The 15,579-nt window shown below is 46.6% G+C and overlaps 1 protein-coding gene across 3 annotated transcripts in view; it reads right to left on the reverse strand.

Moving 5' to 3' along the window:
- The window catches only part of LOC124469910 (band 4.1-like protein 3), a 47,058-nt gene that overhangs the window by 7,764 nt on the left and 23,715 nt on the right, over window positions 1-15,579 (reverse strand). The window contains exons 9-18 of one of the 3 annotated variants that reach the window (XM_047023428.1): window positions 12,890-12,934; window positions 11,949-12,101; window positions 11,705-11,802; window positions 11,449-11,624; window positions 10,893-11,003; window positions 9,965-10,251; window positions 9,754-9,801; window positions 8,961-8,996; window positions 2,300-2,488; window positions 257-1,093 (exon numbers count right to left, since the gene is read on the reverse strand). In XM_047023428.1, coding sequence (XP_046879384.1) covers window positions 257-1,093; window positions 2,300-2,488; window positions 8,961-8,996; window positions 9,754-9,801; window positions 9,965-10,251; window positions 10,893-11,003; window positions 11,449-11,624; window positions 11,705-11,802; window positions 11,949-12,101; window positions 12,890-12,934 — 1,980 coding nt within the window. The remainder of the gene's footprint in view (window positions 1-256; window positions 1,094-2,299; window positions 2,489-8,960; window positions 8,997-9,753; window positions 9,802-9,964; window positions 10,252-10,892; window positions 11,004-11,448; window positions 11,625-11,704; window positions 11,803-11,948; window positions 12,102-12,889; window positions 12,935-15,579) is intronic. The other 2 variants (XM_047023429.1, XM_047023430.1) reach the window with 2 other exon arrangements.

Below are 15,579 nucleotides of genomic sequence, written 5' to 3' on the forward strand. Positions count from 1 at the left end.
TCAAGCAGAGCAGTTCTGGACCTGGTCCTGTCTGAACAGTGAGCAGTGGCTCACACCAGACCAGGCAGGAATCTTGGAGAACTGAGGAGGAGGGGTGAGGAGGAGAAGGAGTGAAGAGGAGGAGGGATGAAGGGGAGGAAGAGGGGTGAAGAGGAGGGGGAGGGTTGAGGAGGAACAGCGGTGACGAGGAGGGATAAAGGGCAAAGGAGGGGTGAAAAGGAGGGGTGAAAAGGAGGGTTGAGAAGGCATGTCCTACCACTCTTGCACAGGGGGATGTTCTGGTCAGGTAGGGCTGGGGGGCAGGGCTGAGACGTAGGTCCACCATGGGGGACTTGGGCAAGGGGGAGCGGGGGGAGAGGGGGGACAGAGGGGTGAATGGGGTGAGGGGGGTGAGGGGGGTGAGAGGGGTGGTCTTATCTCCCAGGTGTCCAGGTTCCTTCAGCAGCTCTTTCTGATCCTGGAGCTCCTGGCTCCTGTTGCTCCTTAGGCCTAAAGCCAGGCTGGAGCCCAGACCTGACCCTAGACCCAGGCCAGACCCTGACCCTAGGCTCAATCTGGGACTGGACACCTGACTTAACCCTGCTTCTGGCCCAAGGCCATGAGGGGAGAGGGGCCCTGGAGGGGAGGTTGGGGTGCGTGCCTCTCTGATGGTGATAAGGGGTGTGGTCCCTCTGCCATCCAGCCTAGCCATGCCTCCTGGGCATGAGACATCACTGTCTGTCTCCACAGGAATTATCTTGACCGTAGCAGTGGCTTGCTCCACCCCTCTTCTCAGCTCTTGGGCAAATGCTGCTGCGGCAACCACCTCCCCTTCCTCCTTGGACTTGGTAGTCATGGTTACGATCTTGCCAGAGGTGGTGTCATAACTCTTGCCAAGGGTGTAGCTCTTCTCCTTAGCTTCCTGTCCAAGGGTGTAGCTCTTCTCCTTAGCTTCCTGTCCAAGGGCGTAGCTCCTTTCCCTGCCCCCTTGACCCAGGGTCGTGACCACAGCTTGAGCCCTGCTTGTGACGGCCAGCCTGCTGTAGCTGACTGCGTTGGTCTTGTCTGCTACCTGGGGAGGGACCTTACTGACTATCACCCAGCCATCACAGTCCTGCAGCCAAGGCACAGAGGTTAGCCTGGGTTAGCCAGAGTAAACCTGGGCTAGCCTAGGTAAACCTGGGCTAACCTGGGTAAACCCGACATAGCTTAAGTTAACCTGGGCTAGCATGCGCTATATATGGACCAATATGTTTGGGGGGAAAAAAGTTAGAATTGAGAAGAAACTGAATTGAAATACCTGGGTTAACCTGGGTTAGCCTAAATAAGCCTGAGTTAACCAGAATTAGCCAGGGTTTGTTTGAGTTAGCCTGAGACAGCCTGGGCTAGCAGGGGTTAGCCTGAGTTAGCCTGTGTTTGTCTGGGTTAGCCTGAATTATCATAGGGTAGTTACGGGTGTTAATCTAGTGTAGTCTCTGTCAACCAAGATTAACTTGTGTTTGCTTAGTATAGTTTGTGTTAGTTTGATTTGTAAAAACAGCTAGAGCACAGTGAGAATTACAGGTTAGTTACAAAGGCAGATTAGATGTCAGTTCCTCACTCAACATAAATAAACACATATATAACATATAATATATAAACATCCAGCACATTAACCTCCCCTGATTGGGGTAATCAGTCACTGTTGTCTTTGAGTCTGATTGACATCTGGCTCGACCTACTACAGTTGAACTAATTTCCAGAGGCTGGGGCTTGGTCTCTAGAGATGCTCCCAGAGAACCATCCTCTTTACTATACAGACAGACACGCAAGCAGACAGACAAGTCAGCATTACTCAACTAGGATGGAAACTAGCTTTGGGGCATGCATGTGTGCGTGGATGGATGTTTGTGTGTGAATGCTTTATTAATTCCATAAATAAATAAAAATCCTTGCTTGATCTTTGAATACTTGCTCATCATTGCTTGATGTTAACACACACAAATTCAGACACACACACACACAGTGCAGCAACAGTCTGTCAGCCTTTTGATGTCCTTTGATGTTATATCTAGGAGGTATTATGTGTGTGTTTGTGTCTGTGTGTCTCACTGTTACAGTGCTCTTTAGAGCAGAAATGTGGTCTTCAAGATTGTGGATGTTCCCGGATGGGATTTTATGCCCCGCTCACAGACCCTGGTGTTTCTTGGTTTCTCCTGAGTCCTGGTCTCCTCTGGTCTTTGCAACTTATCCTCTCCTCTTTCATCCTAACTAGTACTATTCATTTAAACTATTTTGCAATCCAAGAATTGCTGCGTTGCAATGGGGATAGTGAGCTTACCTCCTCGGGTTCCAGGGGTTCTATCATGGGGGCATCGTCCAGGCGTGGCAAGCGCAGAGGGGAGGAGGACAACCTCTTCTCCCATTCACTGAGGCCAGCAGAGACGGCACCAGACTCCATGAAGCTCCTCTTAAGGTTGGTGATGTGGCTCTGGTGCTTCTGCAGCTCCTCAGGGCTCCCCAACGTGTCCTGACACACACACACACACACACTTGTTTAGTGCATTATATTCAGTTCAATAGCTTGTCTGTGTCAGACAGGACATGTTTCCTCAGTGCCTCACCCAGACCCCCTCTATTCTTTATAGTCACAATATACCACACTAATGTGAAAGAAGTTTTGGGCCTATATGTACAATGAATGTGTTTTAGGAAGAAGCTTGATACGATGTATGTTAATTCAACTCCATTTGGTAGAGATGCCACCTGTAGTTTTATAACACCTAACTAGGAGACTTGAAGTCTAGGAGACGTGCAGTCTGGGTGACCTGAAAGGGTTCTTGTCACCTGGGGGGAAGAGACAGTTGGTCTGAAGAAAATGTGGATTCAACTGTATTGTTCTAAGGATTTAACCAATGACAGACCAATGTCTTTTGAGAACTGTCGTATCTATAAAATGGTCTGTTGAAGAATGTTCTGGGGGGTTCAGGGCCATCAGCTGGGTAGTGCTGGTGGGCTGGATTCTCCCTGTTCCATTCTAGAATGCTAGATGGAGCTGTATGGAATTGTCTTTGTGTTATTGTCTTATGTTTGTGTGCTGATGATGTTATGTTGGTAACGTTATTATGCTTAAACCTACGTCAAATAAACATTAACTCTATACTTCACCCGACTTCAGCTTAAAACGATTGATTGTCTGCAAAAACTACCACAACACTAAACACCCCAACTAACCCACACCCAACACCACACCTAACCCTACACCCCACCACACCTAACCCACACCCAACACCCCAACTTATCCACACCCAACACCCCAACTAACCCACACCTAACCCCAAATCAAATCAAACTTTATTTATATTTCTCATTTCATACCAGAAGGTAACACGATGCACTTCACAGAGTCGGTAACACAACCCCACACCTCACCTAATTGCAGGATAGGCTACCCCTCCCTCATATTTATTTCCATCTCATAATTTGACATCAACTTTGGATGCTTTTTGTAGTTATATAGTGTAGGCTATAGGTCTATTGCAGGATTGGATAATAGGCCTACAAATGTTATTGAATAAATACAGAAAGCGCAACATGTTTAGTTTTTCACAGAAATATCAATTGATATTCTCCTGTGTCTATTTGCACATCAGGATCAGAGTCAGCTAACAGAATCAGAGTTAGCTAACAGAACATAAAGTTCTTATATTTTTTCTCTCCAAAAAAACGATTAGAATCATAACCAAAATTCGATTAGAACCAGATTCGAAAACCAGAATCGGAACTGGAATCGATCAAATTTAACAATACCCAACCCTAACTAACGCCACACCACACTCAACCTAACCCCACACCCTACACCCCAACCCACACCATACCCACACCCATCACCCCACCTAGACACCCAGACTTAGGGGTAGACGATATGAACGGTATAGATATATACCGGTATAAACGTGGCCTACGTTATGGATTTGACTATACCATGCTAATCGCGGTAGAGTCTTCCAGAAATAAGATTTTTCACAGCCTGCATTCACACCAAGCAAGGCATAACATTACAGTACGGAACTTTAAGACAAATATTGCAATGTAGGAAGGAATAATGAAGGAAGCAATAGGACCTTTCAGCCTGATGTCACAACAACAAATATCTTACTTCCGGGTGGATAACATCGATCTTAGCTGGCGATAGTAAACCCAGAGCCTGTTAGGAGAGAGCCTTGCCACTCCCTATTAAGCCCCATTGTACCGAATTTGGCTGCAGTTCTACCAGAGTTCCACTGAGGGTGATCTCGAGTGAGTGCTTGCTGAATGGGAGTCTATGGAGCTGAACGGCTACATTTGTCTCTTTTGCCTGATTGTCGTTGAGAAATTTCAGATTTGATTGTAGTGTTTGTATGTTCAACATGGATTATAGGTCGAAAGTGAAATGAACAAGCACTTATGTCCTTTCGATTTCTTACAGGATAAGTCGTTGTTGCCCATAACACGCTAGCATTCTGCTGATGAATGCTGATTGGTTAGTGAGGGACTGTCTATGACCAGAGATCCCACTTGATGGCATCCAAAGCAGAATCAGAATGTCAGACCATTAGCAACAATAGCAACAACATTAGCAAGCCAAAACTCTTTCTAGCATGTGTATTGACAGGGAGAGCCTAACCTGTCAACTGTGTCGTCGATGCCTCGAGAGAAAAAAGGAAGAGACCAGAGTTTGCCGTAAAGCGGTATCTCTGGTTGTACCATGTGTATGACGTCATTGACATTTTAAAAGGCTTTTTAGAACAGAAAGGCGACTCAAAAAAAATCTAACATCCAGCAGTGTGATTTCTTTTGCCTCCCCTTTCGAATCCAGAATTCAAATTACTAGACAAAAAATTATATCCTGACAAAAGTGGATTTTGAGGGGTATAGCAATAGACCTCCATCCATTCTGAACTCGCTCGTTAGTGCCCTCATATGGAACTACAGTGGAACTGCAACCAGTTCAGAACCCAGAAGTTTCCCGAGAGTGGCAGTTCTCCCCATAGACATAATAAAGAGTAGAAGCCGCATTGGCTGCTGGGCATGAGAAATGCAGCCGCCATCTTGGAAAGTTCCTTGTTGCTTAGCATCAGAATAAACAAGATGCCAGCACTGTGCAGCATATTCCTGCTCAAATCGGCGGACAATCGCAAACAGGGCTCGGGGGATTACTTTTCACAAATAAGATTTGACATTACCATACTATTGGTTGTATTTTGTGAAAATAATAACCATGTCCTGTATCATAGCTCAGTGTATGACCTTTGCAGCAAAGCAAACTGCGTGAAAATCAGTTTGGTATTCAGTTCGGTCTGATTAATTAAATTCGCTGACAGCTCATTGCCCCAGCCAAACAGATTACACTGAGTGGAGCGAGAGACCTTTCCAAGATGGCGGCCCCACGTCTCGTCAGCGCCAGTAGGCCGTAGCGGTCGATGCGGTGTCTACTCTTTATTATGTCTATGGTTCTCCCCATATTAGACATTCTCTGGCAGAGTTCTAATCCGTTGTAAGCAATGAGTGGCTCATTGCTCAATGGCTCAATGAGTTCTATTTCCGCACGGCAGAATTTCCATCTGGGGTTGATGAGGTCCGCCCGGAGTTCCTTAAGGCTCTGGATGTTGTAGGGCTGTCTTGGTTGACACGACTCTGCAACATCGCGTGGACATCGGGGACAGTGCCTCTGGACTGGCAGACCGGGGTGGTGGTTCCCCTCTTTAAAAAGGGGGACCGGAGGGTGTGCTCCAACTTTAGGGGGATCACACTCCTCAGCCTCCCTGGGAAAGTCTATTCAGGGGTCCTGGGGCCTCATGTATAAAGGATTGCGCAGCTTTCATACCAGAAGATGGCGTACGGCCAAAACTCGAAAAGTACCTACGCACAAAAATATTCACATGTATAAAACCGGTCGTACGCCAGGTCCTGCGCACCTTTCCTTTATAAATCACAATCAACGTGAGATTGACCGCACGTGAACGAGCCACTGACACCGCCTTGCCTCCTCCCATAAATTAATATGCAGATGGACTATAAATGCGCTCCTGAGGTCATTTTGTTGTCTGAATTACTGTATTTATTCGAATAAACGCCGCCCTCGAAGAAACGCAGCACCAAAAATGAACGTTAAACGCTGCAGCGTTTATTTGAAGAAATACGGTGACTGTGAGATTGCGGTTCTGACAACAGAGGTGGAGGCGAGAAAATGTGTCCTGTTTGGCGGCCTGTCATCAGATATTAGTGACAAAAGACAGCACTTTGAGATTTAGCTAAATGTAAAGTGCATTACAAATAAAATTATCATAATTAGGGCCATCAATGCTGTGGGTTCAGAGAACCGGACCATGGCAGAAATTAAGAAGAAATGGTCCGATATAAAACTTTAAATGAATAAACGAGTGGTGGCGCATCGTAACAGCATGATTTTGTCGTTTGTTTGACAGCCTCAAGTTTAACATAAGTTATTAAGTGGTGGCGGTATAAACAGAAGGCTATATAGCATTTCCCGTTTTGGGTTTTGACATTTTGATATGATCATCCACATTAATGATCAAACGTTTATTTTTATGTTTTTTGAAAAGTCAACGTCATAAACGTACTAGTGGAAACTTTATTTTGTAATGTTTGGTGAGTCTTGGCACTTTTTAGTTAGAATTCGCCATGTTACAGAGCCAGACAAGACTTTGCGGACGGTCCGCACATTCTCACGTCTGCTCAAAAGTTTCCGTGACGGCCCGCACATTCTCACGTCAAGTAAATCTTTATACATCACAAAGTGTGCGTGAAAACCATCGTACGCAAGCTTTTTGTGCGTACGCAACGTACGCACAAAAAGACATGAGGCCCCTGGAGAGGAGGGTGCGTCGGATTGTCGAACCTCGGATTCAGGAGGAGCAATGTGGTTTTCGTCCTGGCCGTGGAACAGTGGACCAGCTCTATACCCTCCGCGGAGTCCTGGAGGGTACATGGGAGTTCGCTCAACCAGTCTACACATGTTTTGTGGATTTGGAAAAGGCATTCGACCGTGTCCCTCGGGGGCTCATGTGGGGGGTGCTCCGAGAGTACGGGGTACCGGATTCCCTGATCGGGGCTGTCCGGTCCCTGTATGACCGGTGCCAGAGTTAGGTCCGCATTGCCGGTAGTAAGTTGAACTTGTTTCCGGTGAGGGTTGGACTCTGCCAGGGCTGCCCTATGTCACCGATTCTGTTCATTAGCTATATGGACAGAATTTCTAGGCGCAGCCAGGGTGTTGAGGGGGTCCGGTTTGGTGACCTCAGGATCGGGTCGCTGTTTTTTGCAGATGATGTGGTCCTGTTGGCTTCATTGGGCCGCAACCTTCAGCTCTCACTGGAGCGGTTCGCAGCCGAATGTGAAGCGGCTGGGATGCGAATCAGCACCTCCAAATCTGAGGCCATGGTAATCGACCGGAAAAGGGTGGAGTGCCATCTCCGGGACGGGGAGGAGATCTTGAACCAAGCGGAGGAGTTCAAGTACCTCGGGAACTTGTTCACGAGTGAGGGAAGAATGGAGCGCGAGATCGACAGGCGGATCGGTGCGGCGTCCGCAGTGATGCGGGCTCTGCATCGGTCCGTCGTGGTGAAGAAGGAGCTGAGTCGAAAGGCGAAGCTCTCTATTTACCAGTCGATCTACGCTCCTACCCTCACCTATGGTCACGAACTATGGGTAGTGACCGAAAGAACGAGATCGCGAATACAAGCGGCCGAAATGAGCTTTCTCCGCAGGATGTCCAGGCTCTCCCTTAGAGATAGGGTGAGAAGCTCTGTCATCCGGGAGGGGCTCAGAGTAGAACCGCTGCTCCTCCGCTTCGAGAGGAGCCAGCTGAGGTGGATTGTGCATCTGATTAGGATGCCTCCTGGACGCCTCCCTGGTGAGGTGTTCCAGGCACGTCCTACTGGGAAGAGGCCCCGGGGAAGACCCTGGACACGCTGGAGGGACTATGTCTCTCGGCTGACCTGGAAACGCCTCGGGGTACCCCAGGAAGAGCTTGTGGAAGTGGCCAGGGAGAGGGAAGTCTGGACATCCCTGCTTAGGTCGCTGCCCCCGAGACCCGATCCCCGGACAAGCGGCAGATGACGGACGGACGGAGAATTTCCGCGCTTGGTGTAGCCTTACGGTGCGTGTCCACTACAGCGGAGCGGGCGGCGCGGGGCGTCGGCTTCAAATTCATTTTCAATGAAACCAGGCGTTGACGCTCGCGTAGGGCATTGTGGGAAGGTGAGCGGAGGGGACCGTTGCAAGTGGATTTTCTACACTTTATGTAAATGAGGTGCGTGAAAATGCTAGTGTTGGCCAATCGGATTGGTTTCTTGGTTCTTGTAACGTAGCAACTGTTGATCATGGTAAACATTTCTAGGTTTAACAATTTCAAGATGGAGGAGAAACTTATCGTATGTGTCTGCACACCCAGTTCTGTTCAGGACAAAGTTACGTAATGTGACGAGCCTGAATTTAAAGATTACATTAAACTAATAATGCATGGTGCAGGTTTGTCGATGTCGTCAGTGTCCCTAGAGTGTTTTAATACTTTTAAATTCAGTCTCGTCACATTATGTGACTGTTCTGTGCCATTGCTAGCTTGCTAGCCCAACCTACAAATGACTGGTTGAGTGACCGGTGGCGTAACATGTATTCTACTCTGATCTTGCAGTAGTAAAAAGTCGGTATTTTTACACAAATGTTGTGTAAAAGTGGTATTTTGATCGATATTGTGAGTACATGAACCTAAGTCTGCACGCTTGGCCGTGACTGCAACAGTGACCTTAGAGAACTACAAATCTGTATTAACTTGTCTAACACACCCCCTAGCATGGTGTACTGTGGGAAGGCAAGCGGTGCAGAGCGATAAAAAAAGCTGTAGTATGTACCGTTAGCGTTACACTGTAGGCTGCTGTTATTCAGTCAGTGAGTGTGTGTGTGTGTTTAGCCATACTTGTGTGGGTGTATGTATGTGGTTTTACCTGTGTTTTCAACTCAGACTCGTCCTCCTGTTCCGACTGGCAGCATGAAAAGTGGAGAAAAGGAAATGAGATCAGCAGCAATTTATAGCAGCTAGAACAGCATAACAGGAACAACGTGTGTGATAAAGGTTAGGGTGACAGGGTTGGGATGACAGGGTTAATTTGGTTACATTGGCCTATGTCTTCGTCTTGCTCGGATTACTGCTGCCATTGAATAAGGTACATTTGTACACACAGGAAAACGTGCTCCTGGTTCACACCTGCTTTTAAGAGGCGGAGAATTTCCCCCGCAGAATAGATGCAAGCTCTTTCTGGCAGTCTTTGTAAATACTTTGAATATATAATTAGGCACACTTTACGCGTACCTCCCACCTTTATGGGTCATGGGGGAAGTGGGAGTTCCACCCAAAGAGCGCGTTTTCCTGTGTGTACAACTGTACCTTATTCAATGGCAGCAGTGATCCGAGCAAGACATAGGCCAATTTTTTTTCCAAGGGTGTGGATGTTCATGTTTTGGTTACCCGCAATCTCGTTGTTTATGATCATTGACCTATGCACTTTTGTAAAGCTCTCTCTTGGAAGTAGCTTTGGATAAAAGCATCTGCTAAATGATTACATGTAAATGTAAATGATTTTCCCTGTAATATGTCCAGGTTTGCTGTTACTTCATGCACGTCACTAAATTTAAGCTTGCGCTTTCTTTTTTTATTTTAATTTTTCCCGTCTGTATCTGTCCATGACAGCAAGTCATGGACAGTGCAAGGGCCTTTAGGGTGAAGGTGACAGTACCAACCTCAGTGGCTGTGAGATCTCCATCTACAGCTGTGTCTGTCAGCTCAGTCTACACAAGAGTAGGAGGAGCAGGAAGAGGAGCAGCAGGAAGAGGAGGAGCAGGAAGAAGAGGAGCAGGAAGAGGAGGGTTCCAGATGTAAGCATAAAGAAAACATAATGAGTCCCGAACCGAGACAAGGCTGTATTTGAAAGTGTGTGAGACGATCTTCTACCTTGGTGTCTTGACGTACAGGTGTCGGGGGGCTGGGTTGAGAGACCTCTGAAACCTTTGTTGTCTCATCCTCTTCCTCCACTTCTACTGCTCTCCTCTGCTCCACCTCTACCACTCTCCTCTCTTCCACCCCTACCGCTCTCCTCTCCTCCACCCTCCACATTACTTTCTTATCCTCCACCTGCTCCTCCACTTTCCACTCCTCTACCCTCTTCTCTGGTGTCACTGTGGTGATCAGGTCACTCATGGCGATGCCCTTCGATGCTGCGTACAAGCCCGAGCCCATCTCTGCAAAACACAATTACAAGTACACACACACAGACACACACACACACGTCTGAATGTGAGCAATGTGGTCCGAGCTGCAGTAACCTGTGGGACGAGCCTGCCATGCAGAACTGCTCAGAGAAACCAGCCAGCAACACAGCATCCAGCCTGCCAGACAGTTAGACCGATCCGTGAGAAGGCTGAAACAGTCAGCAGGAAGCCAAGAAACCTCTCTGGTTCTTGTTCAGCTGTTCAGCCTGGTTCTGCTATATGTTCAGCTTGGATCCACCACTGAGCCTCCCTGATTGGCTAGTGGGCTGGATCCACAGCCAAGCCTCTCTGATTGGCTCCTGAGTTCAGACCAGGGTAAGCTCCCACTGCCACAAGGCCAGCTGGGACTCACCCCTTCCTCAGCTCAGCTAATTGCGTGGTCAGCAGCCAAGCCCTACACTGAAGTGGTGTGTAAAAGTGATGTGTGATGAATGTTGACATTGTCAATGCTCAGTGGGAGCCAATCAGCATCGCCGCATGCAGAGCAGAGAAGCCGTTGGGTTGGGGGGTGATGGAAGGTACAGAGGAGCAGATTTCTACATGAGCCAGCAGCGCAGGAGTGCGTTTGTGTTTTAAGGTGTGTGCATTTGTAAACAGCTGTGTTTGTGTACCTGAATCTCTATGTGTAGTAGGTCTGGGTAAAGATCTAGAGCCGTTAACACTGACAGGAGCTCTGGCTGCTGGGGACACAGGCAGGCTGTGTCTGGGACTGTTCCTCTGGGCTGGAGACACACACGCACACTCCGTCAAACACACAAACATGTGCACACATACACTCTGTCAAACACACATGCATGGTGCATTGGTCTCTTGGATCAATGAAAATGATGGTTCCGCTGTGACCAAGGTAACCAGCACTGCTGTCTGGGGGGTATCACTGCTGTGTGGTGGGGTATCTCTGTTGTCTGGAGGAGGGTATCACTGCTGTCTGGAGGATTATCACTGCTGTCTGGGGGGTTATCACTGTTGTCAGGGGGGAGGAGTTATCACGGCTGTCTGGGGGGGTGGGGGGTTGATGTCTGTGCAATCACTCAAGAACATAATATGTTCACCAGTAGCAATGCAGATTGAACCTAAATCCATAAACATGGCCCTGATGTTGTCTCAACGAGATCCCGGTGTGTTCCTCCCTCTTCCCCAACCCTCAATTCCCCTTCCAGCTCTCACCTCCATCCAAACTGCGGGACATGATGTAGCGTTTACTGGTGGAGCGCTGGAAGAAGGGAGCTGGCCGGGCGATCTGGGATGAGGCTCGTCGGGTCTGGACCTGGGTCCTGCCGCTGTAGCGGAACTTCGAACCCAGAGACAGAAACTTCCTGGGAGGCTCCTCTGGGGACACAAGCCTGCAGAGAGACAGCCCAGGAGGTCATGTAGACGGGCTCAGCAGCCCCAGGGGTAAGGGGTCAGGGTCGGGCTGGCTCACCTGAAGAAGGTGTGGTGCTCCACACAGACCTTCCACAGCCTCTTGGCTGCTCTGTGGTTGGGAAGTTTGAAGCCAATGGTGCTCTCAAACTGTTCAAACTGGAAACGAGTTGAAAAGGATGAGAGGAGATACAGTGAGACAGACAAAAAGTAGAGAGTGATGTAGAGAGATTGAGGAAAATGTGACACCGACAGAGTTAGATAAAAGATGTTGAGTGAAGTGTGTGTGTCCAGAGTGTGTGAACCTCTCCAGGTCGTATCTTGATGTAGAAGTTGTTCCTCTTGTAGGAGATCTTGAGGACTTTGGGCCAGGCGAAGCGGTTGATCCTCAGACGGTCTCTGTAGATCAGCAGCCCGCTGGAACACACACCCAGCATGATCTCCACACCCTCCGAGTCCTGCACACACATACACACACAAACACATCAGTACCCTGTTACAACTCTATAACTCTAGATTACAGATAGGTATAGAAGCTGACAGTTTCTAATGGTGGGTGTATGTATGAAATGTTACCACTTCACTTTATATGGGAGGTCTGACTAGAACAAGCCCATTGCAGAACAGAGGTAATAGTGTATGTGCATGTCTGTTTGTGTCTGCTCTTGTGTATATCTGTGAGAGTGTGTGTGTCTGATCCAATGGGCTTGAGAAGCTTGGGAGGAACACAACAGAGTGAGATGACAATGTTCTGTGATCTGGAGTCATGGGGATTGACAGAGTCTGTCTGAAACTCCCTGAAAACCAGACTATGTAACCTACATCACTAACATTAAATTATGCTCGAAAAACTGACTCTCAGTCACTCTCTCTCTCTTTGACTATCTTTTTTGCTATCTCCCCAACTCTCTCTCTCTCTCTCTCTCTCTCTCTCTCACACACACACACTATCTCTTTATCTCTCGATCAGTCCCTGTTTTTTACTCTTTAAAAGTCACATTTGTGTGTGTTGCTTCATGGAATATGATCGTGTGTTTTCTATACCTGTCTAATAGTGTGTTGCCTAACAGGAAGTCTCCATTGTGCAGTCATGTAATCAGACCGGTCATGCAGACACAGCTCTGGTGAGATGGTCATGTGACACATGTTGCTAACACGTGTAACAGTACACAGGTGGACAGCACAGTACACGTTGGGTTACAAACAGACAGGAAGTACATCATACACAAACAGAAAGCAGCCTTACCTCCCCCTTAGCTGGAGACAAGCACTCAAACAGGGTTCCTACCAACTACGCCAATCAGGCAGAACAGCAACAGAAACAGACAGAAAAACACACAGGCTGGGCTGACCAAACCAAGGAAGGGTTGCATGCTACAAAACACATAATAATGCTACCCAGAGGTAATGCTACCCAGTGACATTGCTAATGTGAGGTAATGCTTTCCAAAGGTAATGCTATACAGTGACATTGCTTACAGGAAGTAATGCTACCCAGAAGGGATAATACTTACAGTAGGTGATGCTATCCAGTGGGATTACTACCAGGAGGTCATGTAGACCAGTGAAAATGCTATCCAATGATAATGCCACCCAATGATACTGCTACCCAGTGGTAATGCTATCCAGTGGTATTGCTAACAAGAATTAATGCTACCCAGAGGTAATGCTTTCCAGTAATATTGCTAACATGAGGTAATGCTACCCAGTTATAGTGCTACCCAGTGATAATGCTAACCAGTTATAATGCTACACGGGGATAATGCTACACATGGATGATGATAACCAGTGACAATGCTAACCAGTGAAGATGCTTTTCAGTGGTAATGATATTCAGTGTTCATGTTATCTAGTGGTAATGATACACAGTGATAATGCTATCCAGTGATAATGCTATCCAGTAACCTTGCAACCAGATATAAGCATCCCGCTTGGCTTTCCAGTCAGGTCAGGACATTCAGCAGGAATGATTTTTCCTGATGTTCCCGGTGACGTAATGTATTGAGTGTTGGGTCAGATCAATATACTGCATGTTTGATAAGTAGAGCAACACTAACAGCACTCTGATTCCACTTTCCCCATCCATCTCAAACACTCACCCTCTCTCTTCCGCTCTGTCAATTCCATTGACTTCAGTTATTTATTTTTAATATATTATGTGCCATGTGCTGTATTGGTGTGGTTCATGGTCATCTATCTATTATTCAATGAATCTTGGTGTGTTTGTCTTTGTGTGCGTGTCATGATTATCTCAAGAACCAGGTTCTGTGTAAGTTGAAAATCGTTCCATGTATTGCTCATGATCCAAAGACGTACAGTTCTGCATGTGAAGTTGATTGATGAGCTGTTTTGCGTTTACGAAACATTTATAGGCCTACAAAGTTACACGTGTTGCATCACGAAAACGTTATGCAAAATCCGTTTTTTTACCAATACGACACCTAAACCAGTTGTCAATCTGTTTTTAATTCAGCAAATCACTTCACAGTATTATGAAGGGGCAGGTACACAAACAACTCATGTTCCATTTGTTTAGCAGCCTACGGTTTAGTCCTATACTACAGGATTTGATTTCCATTGCCTTGCTACCCTTACAAAAAGAAGCATACTTCAAGTTTAATTTGTAAGTATACTTAAGTATAAAAAGTATACTATTATCATGGTACTTAAAGTTTACTAGCAGTGTACTTATTTATATACTATTTTGTACTAAGTAAACTGAATTGGCCCACTTTTTAGGTCATTTAGTACATTTAAAGTGCACTTATAGTGTATTTGAGGTTTACTTTTGAATACTGTAAAGTAGCCTGTGTAGTGCACTTTTAGCTTATGAAGTATACTTCCTACAGTACTTCAAATTATACCTTTGAATACTCTAAAGTAACCTGTGTAGTGTACTTTCAGTTCATGAAGTATACTTCCTAAAGTACCTCAAAGTATACTTTGAAATACTTTCAAGCGCAATTTCAATTAGTGTAAGTACTTCAAGAAGTAAACTTAAAAAAGGTCCATTTACTGTGAATTACTAATATATTTAAAGGTCAAATGAAATGCTGTTTTTGGATGCTTTTATACAGGCCTTAGTGGTCCCCTAATACTGCATCTGAAGTCTTTTTTCCGAAATTCAACCTTGGTGCAGAATTATAGCCACTACGAATAGTCCCACAATGAGTTTTCCTCAGAACGAGCTGTTTCTGTGTCTGTAGCTTTAAATGCTCAATGAGGAGGAGAGAGGCGGCACCATGCGCTAATGTTAACAGTGGATGCATCGCAATGGCTCGTAGACCCGTTGCTGTAAGATGCCTCGAATTTGCCCATTCTCATCTGATAACCTTGGTTTGCAGAGCTGCACACTCAGTCATTTCAATGGGGGGAAAGGCGGATATCGCGCGCGCCATAACACCAACAGCAGAACGTTATCCACATGACAACGATGCGTACAACACTGCGTTACAGAATGTGAATTCACACACATACTTGATGCTATCTACCTTTACATTAGCGACAGTACCTCAGCTGATAGCTGCAGAGCTAATGTTACAGCCAGATTCTAAGGGTAGCAAACTAGGTAACCATATAGTAAGCAACAAAAGGATATAGCGTTAGTTGACTTACTTGTCCGAGGTTTGTAGCTGGACCAAGGAGTACTGATCCAGAATTAAATTTCAGACGGTCAGCAAGGCCAACTTTGTATTGGCTCAAGTTAAGGAAACAGTGGTGGCTGAAATGTTTGGCGCAGACATGCAAAACTTTGAGAGGTTGTGTCGGCGCATTTCTAGCGAAAATAAAATTAAGATAGGCTACTGGTTGTGCAGAGGCTCCTTGTGATGTCACAAGGAGCAGATTTTCAAACAGAGCGTTTGAGCCTTCATTTTCTCAAAAGCGGAGAAGAACACCCAGGGCTTGGTTTACACCGAAAATGTTGGCCACTGGGGG

The sequence above is a fragment of the Hypomesus transpacificus genome, chromosome 8, assembly GCF_021917145.1.
Source record: "Hypomesus transpacificus isolate Combined female chromosome 8, fHypTra1, whole genome shotgun sequence".
NCBI classification, from domain to species: domain Eukaryota; kingdom Metazoa; phylum Chordata; class Actinopteri; order Osmeriformes; family Osmeridae; genus Hypomesus; species Hypomesus transpacificus.